The sequence below is a fragment of the Molossus molossus genome, unplaced genomic scaffold (assembly GCF_014108415.1).
Source record: "Molossus molossus isolate mMolMol1 unplaced genomic scaffold, mMolMol1.p scaffold_m16_p_2, whole genome shotgun sequence".
NCBI classification, from domain to species: domain Eukaryota; kingdom Metazoa; phylum Chordata; class Mammalia; order Chiroptera; family Molossidae; genus Molossus; species Molossus molossus.
The window spans coordinates 36,135,123-36,153,319 of record NW_023425355.1 but is presented as its reverse complement, the minus strand read 5'-3'; the positions used below and the strand labels follow the sequence as shown (position 1 = coordinate 36,153,319).

Sequence of the window (18,197 nt, the reverse complement as noted above, 5' to 3'; positions counted from 1 at the left end):
TGATGTTGTTTCAGATTTACTAGCTATACAATCTTGACCAAATTAATTAATTAATCTGCCTTATCTATATAATAGGCCAAGGTTCTAAGATATTTCCAGCTCTAGCATCCTTTGATTTTAAGATTTCTATTTTCTAAGAAACTATCAATATTTTATAAATAAGATATTGAATTAAAATTGGTACCACTATAATTAATTTAAACATTATATATATTGTATGTTTAGCCATGTTCCTTTTCATGAAACTTGTCAAGGGCATACATTTAGTGTAATTTCTATTATTGACAGATATGTTATAGCTTACGGACTTATGTATCATCAGGAGCAGCTAATAAATCATAATTAGTTTTGTGAGTTTGTTCTTGGAAGATAATGAAAAACAAATTCAGACAAAACTATTACCCTTAACCAATAGCTACAACAGCATGAAGAACACAGTATTCAAGTGTTACTCTACTGGCCAACACCCAAGGATAGATGTCTCTCTCACACCTTTGTTCTCATTCTAGACTTGTTCATAGAAACATTTTATCTATCTATAATCTCCTTTTATTTTAAGAAGTTACTCTGTCCTATCCCTGGGTGGTGTGGCTCAGTTGGTTGGAGCATCATCTGTACACGAAAAGGTGGCGGGTTTGATTCCTGGCCAGAGCACATACCTAGGTTGCAGGTTCAATCTGATTGATGTCTCTCTCTCTCAAATCAATTTAAAAAGAAGTTACTCTGTCCTATAACTTTACTTACTTAATACTTGAAAAACAATCTTATTATCTAAGTATACATAGCTTCCTTTATTCCAGTAATAGCTTTTACGCCAAGACAGGTCTTAGATCTAATTTTGAGATAAACCATCATTTAAATATGTGCCCTTAGAATACATTTAAGTTTGTAACACCATGTCTACAAAACAAAGATTTTCAGTTTTGGTTTTCATACAAAGCAATTAGAGACTGTAGAGATTGGAAAACTGGATATTTTATGATCTGTAAAATATAGGGGAATTATGTGCTTCAAATAATCTTTCAAAGTCACTTTTAAAATAAGCAACTAAATAAATTTCTACAGTCAGGCTGCATAACCAAAGAAAGAAAAAACAACAAATAATTAGCCACAGATTTCTAGACAATAATTTCATAGAGAAGGAAAATGTTTAGTAAAAACATTCTAAATTCACAGCTATATGCCTTTTTAAAGTAAGAGGATCTCACTAAAATAATGCTGAATCTTTTTGCTGGAGAACAAAAGTTTTCCCAATACATGTTCAAAGTACAAGTATCAACTTTCCACAATGGAAATGCAGACATTAAACAATTTTTCATTTATGTCCACCACATGGACTGTGATTTAGGACAATGAATAAAAATTCAGAGGAAGTGAAAGTTTAAAAAAACGGGGGCAACATCAAAAGATGGATAAGGAAGGTATATTTTGAATATAAAAGCTAGTTACTTAGAACTTTTTTCATTTATGATTCAATCTTGGGAGAGAAAAGAATTATGTTAACTAGAATAAAACCAGTCATTTCAAAGTATTAATATTCTTACCTTTTCTCCAACCCTTCCTGGTTCACCAGGGTAACCAGGATCACCAGGCAAACCCTTTAAAACATAGAGGACAGTGTGACATCAGCAAAAATGGTGAAGTAAGGGCCTTCCCAAATCCTCTTCTCCATAAAAATGGCCAGAGTCAATGTTTCTACAACTCTAGAAATTAAGCAAAAGCTTGCAACAATCCAGGAAGCATTTATGGAAAACAAGTGTCATTTTAATTTGTTCTATTCTCATCACCCCTCAGCTTTGCAGTAGCCTTGAAAACCAACAAGCACTTAATCAAAGTTAAAACCAGTATAGAGAACAGCCTTTACCCTGGGGATAGCCATAGAAAACAATCGGGCAAATTGCTGAATATCATTGCTGCCTACTTATGAAACAAACATCAAATATTCCAAAAGAAGCCAGGAACTGATGCTCTGAATGTACCTCCTCTTATAACATTTTACATGTTAAGACATTTTTGATTCTGGAATTTATAAGTTGATGACTGCCTGTTTAGCAAAATTACCTGTAAATAAATTTATGTGATTTTATTGCTTCCAACTGCCAGTCTTATTAAGAATAAACCTTTTCCTTTGAAATTTCCCATCTGTCCTTAAAAATTTATTTTAATATCTACTGTGAATACTCTTAATACTAAGGCTGCTTGAAATAATGTTCCTGGATTCACATGTTTCTCTTTTTTCAATAATTCAAATTATCTGTCAAAACTTTTACTGAAAAAAACTTATATTCATACAAAAATTTGAATGTGAATGATTTTAGCATTTTATTCAGTATGGCCAAAACCAGCAACAACCAAAATATCTCAGTGGGTAAATGGATAAATATATCTTGCTACACTCATACAAATAAATACTCTTCAGCAATAAAAATGTTTGAAATACTGATATACAGTATGTATATAAATGAATTGCATACATATATATGTATGTATATAAATGAATATTCATTCAAAAGGCTATATACATATAAATGAAATCATATGGTATTTGTCTTTGACTTATTTCACTTAACATAATACCTTCTAGATTCATATGTAGAATCTAAAGAGCAAAATAAATAAAAAACAAAACAGAAACAGATATAAAAAACAGACTGATGGTTCCCACAGGGGAGGGAGGTTGGGGGCTGGGTGAAAAGGGGAAGGGATTAAGAAGTACAAATTGGTAGTTCCAAAATGGTTATGGGGATATAAAGTACAGCATAGGGAATATAGTCAGTAATATTGCAACAGCTGTGTATGGTGCCAGGTGGGTAACTGAAGTATCATGGAGAATACTTGTAAGCTAAATGATTGTCTAACCACAATGCTATATACCTGAAATTAATACAAATAATATTAAATGTAAACTGTAATTGAAAAATAAAATTAAACAAAGGCTATATAAAATATGACTGCATTTATATGACACTGTGGAATAGGCAATATTATAGGGATAAAGAATAGATTAATTTTTGTGGGGTGCTTCAAATTGAGTGAAGGGGAGGGGATGACTATGAAAAAAAGAGTGTGAAGGAAGTTTTGAGGCTGATGGAATTGTTTTTGATTATGGAGTCGGTTATGCAAATGTATTAATTTATCAAAGCACATAGAACTATATGCTAATAATGGTTCATTTTACTGTGCACACATTACATCTCAATAAATCTGACTTTAAAATCTGGTTTATATATATATATATATATATATATATATATATATATACACACACACACACACATACATACACACACACACACACATACATACATATATACACATTTACTACTCAGTAATAAGAAAAGATGAAATACTGTCATTTGCAACAATATGGTGAATGGATCTTAGGAATATCATGCTAAGTGGAAAAAGTCAAGATCCATATGATTTCACTCATATGTGGGATATAAAACAGAAAACAATAAATGAACAAGAAGATAAACAAACAACTCATACACACAGACAACAGTATGGTAGTTACCAGAGGGAAGGGGATTTGGTGGAGGTAGAAAAGGGCAAAGGGGGTCAAATATATGGTGACAAAAGGAAATGTTACTTTGGGTGATAATTACACAATGCAATATACAGATGACGCATTATAGAATTGTACACTTGAAACCTATAAAATTTTATTCATCAATGTTACTGCAATAAATTTAAAAATAAAATGAAAACTGGCCGGTGTGGCTCAGTGGCTGAGCATTGACTCACATACTAAGAGGTCGCTGGTTCGATTCCCGGTCAGGACACATGCCCAGGTTGTGGGCCTGATCCCCAGTGGGGGTCAAGCAGGAGGCAGCCAATCAATGTTCTCTCTCATCAATGTTTCTATCTCTCTCTCCCTCTCAGTTCCTCTCTTTCTAAAAAAATCAGTAAGGGAAAAAAATTAAAAATAAATAAAAAAAAAGAATCAGTATTTAGTTTCAAAAAAATCTGACAAAAACAGAGTGATTTCAAATTCATATTTAAAAGAGAATAAAGGAGTAATTTCCATTCATTAAACTATATTTCCAAATATAAGCCTCTTTGCTATCCTGCTTCCTGACCCTGTCCTTTTTGGGGCAGTTGGGGTGGGGATGTACTTTACTTACTGGAATTCCTGGTTGGCCATTCTCTCCATCTTTTCCTGGTTTACCCTATAGAATTCAAAGAAATGCAAGAATATACATCTGTTACTTAGGAAGTATGAGGTTAAAGAACATAATAACCATTATTCCTGCTTTGGACTATATTAAGTGGAGTTTTTAGACTTCAATATTATAATAAATAATATTCTATTTATTGCATTGTGACATTTTGAAGCAATGAAAGTAGAATTTAAGAGGTAAGAATAAAATTATACACACTTATATTTATTTTTTGCAGAGTATTAAAAATTCTAACACTTACTCTTTTGCCAGGCTCTCCTTGTTCACCCTTTTCACCTTTCACACCACCTGGAAGACCCTGCACACACAGAAATACTTTTACATAGGTTCATGGAATACTATGTATCATGTATCAATACTAATTTACATTAAATGATATTAAACAATATTTAGATAACTTACTGGAGGACCACGCATCCCTGGAGGTCCAGGAGGTCCTCGGTCACCAGGAATTCCCTATGTGGGGAAAACAAAGCACAATTAATACTGTTAATACTGTTAATACTATAGCTAGATTGAAATGCTTTTATGAAGTTAAACTATAGATTCATATAATATAATGAAAGATAATAGGATGTTACTATTTCAAAGTAAAAATCTGCTAGGCAAAGGGACCTAGAAACCATCTTTGCTCATTTCATCTAACTTCAACTGTATGTTCAAGCCAAGTTTTGAGATCAATAACAAGACAAAACTTAAAATTAAAGTACTAATGAATTTTTGTTCTTGTAAAATATTTTACAAGAGTATCTAAAACTGGGAAATTTGGGGGCTATATAAGACATACTTTTTGGCATGGAATTAAATGACGCAATTCGTATTGATGGTAAAGTTTCAATGCAAGTTGTCATTGATTCTTAACTTCCTTATAGAATTTAGGTGAAAAAACAGTGTACACATGGTTCAAGGGTGGACCACTATACTATACAAGATATGTTTAATCCCCTTATCTACTCTAGTAGAAGCAAGGTTTAAGATAACTATTTATAAATACAACAAAGTTTTATAGAGTAATACCATCTTTCTCCTTGTACATCAGTGAAATGTAGAGAACACAGTCATCCAAGACAATGATAATCTACCTTACCATGACCTAATGTGTACATGAATGTATTACTCATGTTAGAATAAAATGAAAACAATCCAAATGCCCATCAACTGATGAATGGATAAATGAAATGTGGAATATGTACACAAAAGAATATTGTTCTGCCATAAAAAAGAATACAGTACTGACACATGCTATGAATTGGATGAACTTGAAAACATTATACTAAGTAAAAGAAGTCAGGCACAGAAGACCACATATTATATGATTCCACTTATATGAAATGTCCAGAATAGGCAAATCTACAGAGACAAAAAGTAAATTAGTGGTTGTCTATGGCTGCAGTGTTTGGGATGAAATGGAAAATGACAATAGGTAGAGGATTATTTGGGGGGGGGGTGATGAGAATGTTCTAAAATTAGATTGTAATGATGATTTTATTACCCTGTAAATATACTAAAAAATATAACTATACAGTTTAAATGGGTGAATTATATGATACATACATTATATATCAATAAAGCTCTTTAAAAATTTAATTATCTCAAACACTTGTTATTTTGAAAATACCTTCACATAACCTTATTCCAGTTTATAATGCATTTTAATAGAATGCTGCTCATTGATTTCCTCTCTACATACTCACCTTATCTCCTTTCTGAAAGTCAACATCAATTGGCTTTTTCTGTTCACTGATCTGCCCAGGTGGCCCAGGAGGGCCCTGAAGACCTTGCTCACCCTATGTACAAGATAAAATAGGAAAGTGGTATTTTATAATTTACACAGACAATAATATAACATGTAAGCAAAATCAGTGGCAGGAGGCAAAATGACAAGTTTAAATGACTATGAAAGGAGAAAACTTTGGGTTGAATGATCCCCTTTTTACTTTACTCACCTTTTCACCCTTGGGTCCTTGGAAATTTAAGCCCATATTACCCTGAAGAGAGAGGTTTCAGTTAAAAATCTCATTGACAATAACAAAAAAAAAAAATCCTCACCAAACAAAATGTAAAGAAAAAGAAAATACCTTTGGTCCTGGAAGTCCTGGTGGACCAGGAGGGCCCTAAAAATAGAAGACACAGAAAAGGAAACAAGTATTATATTAATAAGTTTATTTAAAAATTATTTGATTTCACCTGGCTGGTATGGCTCAGTGACTGAGCATTGACCCACGCACCAAGAGGTCGCGAGTTTGATTCCCAGTCAGGGTACATGCCCAGGTTTTGGGCCCAATCCCCAGTGGGGGCATACAGGAGGCAGCCAATTGATGTTCTCTCTCATTGATGTTTCTATCTCTCTCTCCCTCACGTTTCTTCTCTCTCTAAAATCAATAAAGAAAAATTAAAATTGAAGAAATAAAAATTATTTTGTTTTATAAAAAATGAGGACTGAAAAACCCTTCAAAATAATATTTCCTGTTTTGTTTCTCATTGTTTTCCAGAGACACACATTAAAATTTTTTTTTTCTTTATTGATTTTAGAGAGAGAGGAAGGGAGAGGCAGAGAGAGATAGAAACATCCATGAAAGAAGACACATATTTTAAATGATTTAAACAAACTTGATGAATGTAAAGATTTCTCATGACATGACATGAGTGGGCAGGGAAAGACATGCAAGAATGGGTAAGGGAGGAGGGCTCCCACCAGTGCCAAAAATAAGCACAAAAGTTAAGGTTAAAAAACATCAGATTTCCCATATCATAATTACAGGTTAATTTAGGCAATGTAAGACAACTGACTCTCTAATTCTAAAAAGCAAGTGTTTTTAGGGGATTTGTCCAAATTTGATTAAAGATTCAGTGGCATTCTAGATATGGTCACTTGTGTCAAAACATTTTTGTTTCATTCTGGCTTTGATTTATTTTGCTCCCCTGAGTGTATGCTTACTTGTTGACTATATGTATGTGGGACCATTAAAACTTTCTTTAATGTAATATAACCTAATGTGCTGGTATTTGTTTTAACATGTGTAATGTTTTTTCTACATCACAGTTCTTAATTGGTTTAGAGTTTCATGAAATATGGTATAGTTTTATTGACAAAAGCAAAGTAATCTTACAGTTAGGTGCATACAAAAGCAATACAATTTTGTCACTATTTTATATTAAAATTTACATCAGCAACTGTCTTGAGAATACTGGAAAACAGAGTGGAATTTAAAATTTCAAGAGTTTTATTAACCTAGAACTGTGAAAATAGTATTCAAAGGTATTCTGAAGCTTCATATCTTGAGATAATGATGGTACATTAAATCAAAATTGAGGATGAAACTTGTCTTTCTCTGTTTGGCTTGTTTCACTTAGGATGATACTTTCCAGGTCCCCCCACGTAGTCTCAAAGGATAAGAGATCTTTCTTTCTTACAGCTGCATAGTACTCCATTGTGTATATGTACCACAGCTTTTTTATCCATTCGTCTACTGATGGACACTTGGGCTGTTTCCAGATCTTAGCTATTGTAAATAGTGCTGCTATAAACATGGGGGTACATATATTCTTTCTGGTTGGTGTTTCAGGCTTCTTAGGGTATATTCCTAGTTTCATATGATCACACTAATTTGTGGAATATAATGAACATAACAGTCTGAGGAATGGGGTAGTCCCAGAGACACGGAAGTGGGGTACAGACTGACAATCCCCTAAAGAGGGAGGTGGTGGGGGAGAGATAAACCACAGAACTTATATGCATGTATGCATGAACATTGGACATGGACAACAAACTGGGGAAAGGGCAGGGAGGGAGGAGGAAGGGGAATCAGTGGGGGAAAAAGGAGAAACATCTGTAACAAAAATTAATTAATAAAATTAATTAATTAATTAATTAATTAAAATATTTACATACAAAAAATTGAGGATGGACGATTTAAAAATAACATATTTTATTTTTGAATAAGAAAAATAAAAATAAAGACTAAAAACATGCAAATAAATAAAAAAACTTCTTGGAAACCAATGGAAATGAGCACACAACAACACAAAATCTATGGGATGCAGTTAAAGCAGTTTTGAGAGGGAAGTTCATACATTTACAGGCCCACCTCAAGAAACAAGAAAAATTTCTAATTGACTATATAACCTCACAACTTAAAGAACTAGAAAGCAAACAAAAAGAAAACACCAGAGCAAGTAGAATGAAGGAAATAGTAAAGATCAGAGCAGAAATTAAAGACATAGAGTCCAAAAAAAAAATTCAAAGGATCAGTGAAACAAAGAGCTGGTTTTTCGAAAAGATAAAAAAGATTGATGGACCCTTAGCTAGACTCACCAAGAAACAAAGAAAGAGAACCCAAATACACAAAATCAGAAATGAAAGAGAAGTAACAACTGACACCACAGAAATACAAAAGATAGTTAACAACCACTATGAACAACTATATGGCAACAAATTCGACAATCTAAGCAAAATGGACAAATTTCTAGAAACACATAGTCTCCCAAAACTCAAACAGGAAGAGAGAGAAAACTTGAACAGACCAATAAAAACTAAGGAAATTGAAGACGTAATCAAGACTCTCCCAGCAAACAAAAGCCCAGGCCCAGATGGCTTCATAGGGGAGTTTTACTGAACACGCAAAAGAGAACTAACACCCATTCTCCTCAAACTATTTCAAAAAATTCCAAAAAAAAGAAAGATTTCCACATTCGTTTTATGAGACCAGCATAATTCTAATTCCAAAAAACAGAAAAAAAAAAAAACACTAAAAAGAAAGAAAACTACAGGCCAATATCCCTGATGAACATAGATGCCAAAATCCTGATCAAAATACTAGCAAATCGGATCCAGCAACACATCAAAAATGTTATTCACCATGACCAAGTGGGATTCATCCCAGGGATGCAAAGCTACAAGATTCACAAATCAATAACTGTGATACACCACATAAACAAAGTGAAGAATAAAAACAACATGATCATATCAATAGATGCTGAAAAAGCATTCGACAAAATCCAGCACCCATTTCTGATAATAACACTCAGCAATCTGGGAATAAAGGGATCATATCTCAACATAATAAAGGCCATATATGAAAGACCTACAGCCAATATCATAATCAATGGGCAAAAACTAAAAGCATTTCCCTTAAGGACAGGAACAAGACAGGGATGCCTATTTTCGCCAGTCTTATTTAACATAGTACTGGAAGTCTTAGACACAGCAATCAAACAGGAAGAAAAAAATTAAAAGGATCCAAATTGGAACAGAGCAAGTCAAACTGTCATTTTTCGCAGATGACATGATACTATACGTAGAAAACCCCAAAGGCACCATCAAATATCTACTGGACTTAATAAATGAATTTGGCACAGTAGCAGGATAGAAAATTAACGACAAGAAATCAATGGCATTCTTATACACCAATGATGAACTCACAGAAAGAGAAACTAGAAAAACAATTCCATTTACCATCGTGGCATAAAAATTAAGATACCTAGGAATAAACTTAACCAAAGAAGTAAAGGACCTATTTGCAGAAAACTACAGGCAATTGAAAAAAGAAATAGAGGAAGATATAAAAAAGTGGAAGCACATACCTTGTTCATGGATTGGAAGAATTAACATCATTAAAATGTCCATATTACCCTAAGCAACCTATAGATTCAATGCAATCTCCATCAAAATGCCAATGACATTTCACAGAACTAGAACAAATACTTCCAAAGTTCATATGGAACCAAAAAAGACCCCAAATAGCCACAGCAATCTTGAAAAAGAAGGACAAAGTAGGTGGGATCACAATACCAGATACCAGGTTGTACTACAAAGTGACTGTAATCAAAACAGCCTGATACTGGCACAAGAACAGGCACACAGACCAGTTGCACAGAACAGAGAACCCAGAAAAGGACCCAAGACATTATGCTCAATTAATATTTCACAAAGAAGGCAAGAGTATATAATAGAGTAAAGACAGCCTCTTTAGTAAATGGTGTTGGAAAAATTGGACAGCTACATGCAAAAAAAATGAAACTAGACCATCAACTTACACCACGCACAAGAATAAACGCAAAATGGATAAAGGATTTAAATGTGACTCATGAATCCATAAAAATCCTGGAAGAAACTGTAGGCAACAAAATTTCAGACATCATACGCAGCAGAATTTTCACTGATATATCACGTAAGGTAAGAGAAACAAAAGAGAAAATGAACACACGGGACTACATCAAACTCAAAAGCTTCTGCGCAGCAAAAGACAGAATCATCAAAATGGAAAGGCTACCCACTGTATGGGAGAGCATAATTGCCAATGATATATATCAGATAAAGGCCTATTTTCCAGTATATACAGTGCTCATACAACTCAACAAAAGGAAGACAAAGAACCTAATTAAAGAATGGGCAGAGGAACTAAATAGACACCTGTCCAAACAGGACATACAAATGGCTAAGAGACTTATGATGAAATGTTCAACATCACTAATCATCAGAGATATGCAAATTAAAACAAAATGAGGCATCACTTCACACCTGTCAGGATGGCCGCCATTAACAAATCATCAAACAACAAGTATTGGTGAGGGTGTGGAGAAAAGGGGACTCTAGTACACTGCTGGTGGGAATGCAGACTGGTGCAGCCACTATGGAAAACAATATGGTGTTACCTCAAAAAATTAAAAAGTGAACTTCCATTTGACCCAGTGACCCCACTTCTAGGAATATACCCTAAGAAGCCTGAAACACCAATCAGAAAGAATATATGTACCCCCATGTTTTAGCAGCACTATTTACAAAAGCTAAGATCTGGAAACAGCCCAATTGTCCATCAGTAGACGAATGGATAAAAAAGCTGTGGTACATATACACAGTGGAGTACCATGCAGCTGTAAAAAAGAAAGGTTTCTTGTTCTTTGAGATGACATGGAGGGACCTGGAAAGTATTATCCTAAGGAAAACAAGCAAAACAGAGACAGACAAGTATCATATGATCTCACTTATTTGTGGAATATAATAAACATAACAGTCTGAGGAATGGGGTAGTCTCAGAGACGTGAAAGTGGGGTACAGACTGACAATCTCTAGAAGAGAGGTGGGGGAGAGATAAACCACAGAACTTATATGCATGTGTGCATGAACAATGGACATGGACAACAAAGCTGGGGACAGGGCGGGGAGGGAGAGGAGGGGCGAATCAGTGGGGAGCGGGAAAGGAGAAACATGTGTAACAAAAATAAATTAATTAATTAAATCCAATTAAAAAATGTTTAATTTTTAGTCCAGTTTTATTTTTACGTGACCTGACTTTGTGGATTTGAGAATGTTTCAAATTTTAAACATTAATTAGGTATTTGTCCACCCAAGTGTTTCACCTCTTCATATGAAAGGATCTATTTAGTTACATATTTTACTTTGGTGGTGTTTCTAAGTCTTGGCTTCTTTACCTGTTAAATCAGGATTCATTGAAAGGACATTTAGAAGTGCTGAATGAATCAGTTATGTGGCCACAAAAGTTAGGGAAATTTACAGTGTAACAAGAGAACTAGTGTATACCAATGTTGTAACAACAGAGTTAAGAAAAAGTATCACGGTCCACAGTCTCATGCATTGCAGCATGTCTACAACTAAAACAAACTAAATAAAGGAATTTTCCAATCCTCTTCTGAAGATTTCCAGGAGAGCAGTAATCAGAACCTTTCCTGATAGATTTCTTCTAATATTTAACAAAAGTTGTTTCCTTCATTTAAGAATAGAAAACCAATTGTCAAAGTGAAAATGTACATCTATAAAAGTAGAATGGAAACAGTCACTGAAATATATGGTAGATGAGAGATAGAGTGGCACATGAGAAATTACTTTTACTGAGGTACAATTTTGTTGCCTTTTTAAGAGTGTGACAGCAAAGCTCCAAGTCCAAAACATGTCTTGAATTAAATCTGAGTTTCAGGGTAAAACTATTTAGAATTTATCAGAGTAAAAGATATGAGTGACCGCAGAGGTATTAAATTAAGAGTCTGGTTGTACATTCAGTCTTTAGAAGTTTTTGCTTCTTTCCCAGGGTATACAAATCCTAATCCCATTGCAGAGTAATTCACTAAGCTCACTAGTCCTACTATTTTGTCAGGCCCCTAAGTAATGAGAGCTGACATTTTTTGTGAATACCTGTTTTTTTTTTTCTTAAATGGAAAACTTCAGTTTGAAGAAACATGTTTTATCAACTAGAGAACTGCCGAAAAATATTTCATTAAATTGCCAGAATCGACTTCAACACTGACACATCAAGAGGTAAAAAATAAAATACTTTATTTTAAATCTGTCATTTTGTCACCATTTTCACTATCTATAAAATGGAGCTATTACTTAGCATTTATTATTCATGTAAAATTTCATGTAAATAAGAATATTATAGATTGTGAACACTGAAAATACATTACACTTTAAAGTGATATATGTAGCATTGGTATTTGAGAAGGAAATCAAAATCAAAGAGGGAGACATGAAATTACACAAGTAAGCTTACCATCAAACCTGGTGGTCCTGGAGGACCAATTGGCCCTGGTATACCAATGGGACCAGCTGGGCCCTGTTATAAAGGAAGTAAAGAAAGAATGAGAGAAAAATAAAACTCTCATTGTATTGTACAAAGAACTAAATGGATAAAATTTAAATTTAAGTAGTTGACAGAATTCTGTTCTACAATTCTATCATTCTGCAATATAATAATCAGACATTTAAAATGCATAAGATTACATGACTTTAATAACTATAATATTCAACTAGACAGAATGGATGCAGCTTTTAGAAAGCATATGTTCTACAGTGGTAGATAACAAATGTGGGATAAACCCTCATAAGGAAGCTTTAGAAAGTAAAGTGATAAAGATGAGAAGTGAAAGGTTTCTAGGTGGCTTTTATAATTTTTATTTTTAAATCATTTTTATTTTATTTTTCAATTACAGTTGACATACACTGTTATATTAGTTTCAGGTGTACACCCCAGTGATTAGACATTATATAACTTACTAAGTGATCATCCTTATAAATCTCATATCCATCTGACACCATATGTAGTTATTAGATCATTGTCTATATTCCCTATGTCATACTTTACATCTCCATGATTGTTCTGTAACTACCAATTTGTACTTCTCAATCCCTTCACCCTTTTCACCCATCTCTCCAACCCCCGTCCCATCTGGCAACCATCAACATTTTCTCTGTATCCATGAGTCTGTTTCTATTCTGCTTATTTGTTTATTTTTATTTTTAGATTCAATTGTTGATAGATATGTATAAAATAAGATTAAAGATGATAAAGGAAGTGAGAATAACTGGGATAAAAAATAAAACAATAATGCAATTGTCATGGAACACAACTTAGCATCTTAAACCCTTGAAAATTTTACTACCTTAAAATATAGCAATTTTATATCTAGATATAAGTCCTGGATTGTTTTTTAATTTAAAAAAAAAATCCTGACACAACCCAAATATTCAACAACAGGAGACTGGAGAAACACATTGTAGTATATTCAATTGTAGTATATGAAATGTTTTCTGGAAGTGAAACTGAATGAACTAGAGTAAAATACAATCATATAGATGTATCTTAACATACGAAATAGAGAAATTTGTAGAAAACAATATAAACATTATATTATTTTAAAAGAAAAACTAAATATTCTATTGTTTATAGATATATGTATATATAGTAAAACTAGTTTTAAGAAGCAATGGATAATGGGATGATAGTTATGTCTTGAAAGAAAGCAGAAAGCACAGGCTGATTCAGAATTATTTGTAATATTCTAGTTCTTACACGTTGTGTTGGGTTCACAGGTGTTCATTTGATGGTTATGTTTCACAGCATACCTGTATTTTGCATTCATTCTGCTCCATTTTCAAATATTACATAATAAAAATGCATAAAATATAATAAGATTGAGAGTACTTAAGTATATGAATGGGTGATAAGTATGATATGAGAAGCAGTTTTTAAAAATCCTTGATATTTTATTTCAGTGATCAAATACTAGAAAGTATTAATTTTTATTTTTGGTAAAGTGGTTAATCTGCATAGAATATAAACCCCAAGAAGCTGACTTCCTAATCTTAAAATTCTCTAGTTACTGTTGTCTCTATGCATTCATGTTATCTGTAGGCTAACATAACGTTTTTCTTAAGATTATAGTTGGTGCATAAATTGTATTCCTTCAGCCTAAAATACGTTCATATACTATGTATAACTGATAAGTGATAGTGTTACTTCCATCTTAATGAAAGATCTATGATTTTTATTTTTAATCAGACCATTTACAATTTAGAAAGACTGCTGCTGCTACCCTATTGATTCCCACAGACAAGAATAAGAATATAGAAGCATATTTCTGCCGCCAAACACCAAAACAAGTATTTCCATGGAAATTATATATAGTAAAGTAAAAGAACAAAGCAATGTTTCTTAAAATTCTCCCTGGTCCAGATTTCTTTTATCTTCATGTAGAAAGTACATGAGATGTCTATCAAACTTCAGATGATAACATCTATAACTAAAGGCTAATTTTTTTTTAAAGTGATGCTGCAATTTGATTACATCACTATTGCAAAGAAGCAAATCACAGATGCTTACTTGTACTCCAGGAGGACCTGGATATCCTTGATCACCCTTTGGTCCTGGCAGTGATGACATAATTACACTACCTGGTTCTCCCTGAAAGAAACCATCAATGAAAGTTATAAGTAACAGTTATTATACATGAAAACTGGCAAGAGCATAAAAAATGATCAGAGGATTCACATAAATGTCTTGGAAAATTAGGCAAACTTAATAATTAACATGAATAAATTTGCCTTTTAATGGGAAGTGAGACAGTAGCCATAGTACACTGAAGTAAAGTCAATTTAAAAGAGCCTGTGGTACTTTCAGTTACTCATTCATTATAAACAATTTATTGACTATTAACATTTGCCAACAAATGTGTTAGGCCTAAAGTACTCAGTAGTAAAAAAGATAAACAAGACTTCTGTTTTTATGGTGCTAACAATACACTGGGGGAATAAAAACCATAACATGAAAACAAATATAATGATCAAATGGCAGTGTGGTTCAGTGGTTGAGTGTTGACCCATGCACCAAGAGGTCATCGGTTCAATTCTCAGTCAAAGAACCTGCCCAGGTTGTGGGCCAAATCCCCAGTGGGGGCATGCAGGAGGCAGCCAATGTTCTCTCTCATCGATGTTTTTCTCTCTCCCCCTCTCCCTTCCTCTATCTAAAAATCAATACAGAAAAATTTTTAAAATGTACTGTTAAGGGCAAAGAAAAACAACATGGTACATGATAAAGAAATAGTGGAGGATTAAAATACTTATATGCATGTATGCATGAACAATGGACGTGGACAAAACAAAGCTGGGGATAGGGTGGGGAGGGGAGAGGAGGGGGGAATCAATGGGGGAAAAAGGAGAAACATCTGTAACAAAAATAAATAAATTAATTAAAATAAATAAATAAAATAAATATCAACTTAAAAAAATAAATAAAAATAAATGATAACTGCCCTAGCCAGGTGGCTCAGTTGGTTGGAGGGTCGCCCCATACACTAAAAGGTCACCCTGTCCAGTTTGGCTCAGCAGTTAGAGAGTTGGTCTGCGGTCCTTAGAGACTCAGGTTCGGTTCCCGCTAAGGGCATATACCTCAGCTGCAGTTTGTCCCCGGCCCTGGTTGGGTTGTGTGGGTGGCAACCACTCGACGTGTCCCTTTCATGTCGATGTTTCTTTCTCTCTCTTTCTCCCTCCCACTCTATCTGAACAAAAAATGGAAAAAAATGTCCTCGGGTAAGGATAAAAAATAAATAAAAAAAAATAAAAGGTCGTGGGTTTGATTCCCCATCAGGGCACATACCTAGGTTGCGTGTTCGATCCTTGGTCAGGGCACATATGGGAGGTAATTGATCAATGTTACTTTCGCATGTGAATGTTTCTCTCTCTCTCCTCCCCCTTCTTCTCTCTCTAAAATCAGTGAGAACATATTCTGGGGTGAGGATTGGAAAAAAAATAATTATGTGACATGATAGAGGTGCTAATTATTGTTATAATGACAATTATTATATATAAATATATCAACTTAACATGTTGTACACCTTAAATTTACATAAAGTTACATGTGAAATATATTTCAACTAAAGAAATAGTGAAGAAAATTAATTTAGTGTGGGTAGTCACAGAAGGGCAGTCTGTGAAGGTAACATTCAGGCTGAAATATAAAGAATAATAAGGAGTCATCCAAATGAAGATGAGGGAAAAGTATTAGGTTGTATAAATAGAATGTACAAAGGACCCCAAAAGGGAAGAATTTGGAACATTCTAATAACTTAATGAAGAGTGGTGTTATCAGTGAGCCAAGGGAAAAATGGTTTAAAGATAAAACTGAAAATATAGGCAAGGACCAGAACAAGCAGGTCTTACAGGCCATGGAAAAGAATGTTAGATCATCTCTGTTAGATTCAGTGGGAAGCTCTTGAAGGTTTACAAACAGGAAGATAAACTTGATTTACATTGTAGAAGATCATTCTTAGCTGTTTTGTAGAGATTAAATCTGTTTTGAAGCTCAAAGGGTATAGCAAAAAAATAAAATAAAATAAAATGAGAGAAACCAGTTAAGAGCTATTACAATAGTCCAGATGAGATATTATGGTTAGTCTGGTGGCAGTTGAGATAGAGAAAATCAAGTGAACTTAAAATATATTTTATAGGCAAAATTCATAGTATTTAGTGGTATAGTTGAATGAGGAGTTAGAGGTATGTAAAGGAGTAAAAAATGTAACACTAACTCTGAGGTTTGGGGCTAATGTAATACTATACATAATACATAGCAATGCAAATTTTAGAGATGGAGAAACCAGAGGGAAAAACAGGTTTATTTGGGGGTCTGTGTTAACTTTGAGGATGTTAATTTGAATGCCTGGGAAATATTTGAGTAGAGATGTCAGGGAGGTATCTAAGTCAGAAGAAAAGTCTGTTAAAGTGATATAAATGTAGGTATTCAGTAACTAAATAGTCATCAATACCATGAGCATTAATAATATTACTAGGCATATAAGAAAAGAGAGAGTCAGACTGTGCCCTAATACTTGCTGGATAGAATAGTATGAGCTTGCATACAAGACCGCAGAATGAACAAAGATGCAGAATAAGAATCAGGGAAGGGTAGAGTCACAGAATACAGGGGGAAAATGTTTCTAGAGAGAGCAGGTAGTCAACTGTATCAAAATGTAATGAGGACTGAAGGTATCAGAAAAGAAATTTGAGTTTGATATACATATTTACAAGTGTATCAGCATGTGAAAAGTACTTAAAGCCACTGGAACAAAGAACACTACTTAAGGAAAGCTTGTAAGTGTGCAAATGCACAGCTTCTAGAAGCATCCATTTTAAGACAGAAGTCATAGACCTTATCTGATTGAATATTTGGCTTTCCAAATATTTTATTCAAAATGTGTACCTTCCAGCATGAGATGCTTACCTTAATACCTGGAATCCCAGGAGGCCCCTATTATTAAAAAGAAAATATATTCTTTTATGTACATGAGCGTGAGGCAAGCAAAAAGATGCAATGCTTTCTCAACAGAGTAAAAATTGACTAAACTACTGTAGGGTCATTCTGAGTACAATGTATCTTAGGATATTTAGAAATGACATTTATATAGAGTAGGCAAAATAGGTTTACAGTTGTTCTTATGGAAAATAATATAATAATTAATAAATAATAAAAGAATGAACTCTGTGTGTCATGTACTTACAACTGTGAACCAACTTTTGCCCCCCCTTGTATTAAATAACAAAATCCTTGCTTTTACCCAGCACAGAACTATACCACAAGCTTTTTGTTATTTTAAAAAAAGGAACCCTTTTCTAGATTATTACTTTAAAATTTATTATATTGGTCCACATGAATGCACTGAGCTCACTTTCTACACTTCTGCTTCTTCTATCAATTCCTGTGTTCATTATAATCCCAAATTTTATAA

The 18,197-nt window shown here is 33.6% G+C and overlaps 1 protein-coding gene across 1 annotated transcript in view; it reads right to left on the bottom strand.

Moving 5' to 3' along the window:
* COL4A5 (collagen type IV alpha 5 chain) overlaps positions 1 to 18,197 on the bottom strand; it is a 343,032-nt gene that overhangs the window by 125,994 nt on the left and 198,841 nt on the right. The window contains exons 8-17 of the mRNA XM_036271049.1: positions 17,693 to 17,719; positions 14,801 to 14,881; positions 12,692 to 12,754; positions 6,263 to 6,298; positions 6,131 to 6,172; positions 5,879 to 5,971; positions 4,587 to 4,640; positions 4,426 to 4,482; positions 4,128 to 4,172; positions 1,545 to 1,598 (exon numbers count right to left, since the gene is read on the bottom strand). Coding sequence (XP_036126942.1) covers positions 1,545 to 1,598; positions 4,128 to 4,172; positions 4,426 to 4,482; positions 4,587 to 4,640; positions 5,879 to 5,971; positions 6,131 to 6,172; positions 6,263 to 6,298; positions 12,692 to 12,754; positions 14,801 to 14,881; positions 17,693 to 17,719 — 552 coding nt within the window. The remainder of the gene's footprint in view (positions 1 to 1,544; positions 1,599 to 4,127; positions 4,173 to 4,425; positions 4,483 to 4,586; positions 4,641 to 5,878; positions 5,972 to 6,130; positions 6,173 to 6,262; positions 6,299 to 12,691; positions 12,755 to 14,800; positions 14,882 to 17,692; positions 17,720 to 18,197) is intronic.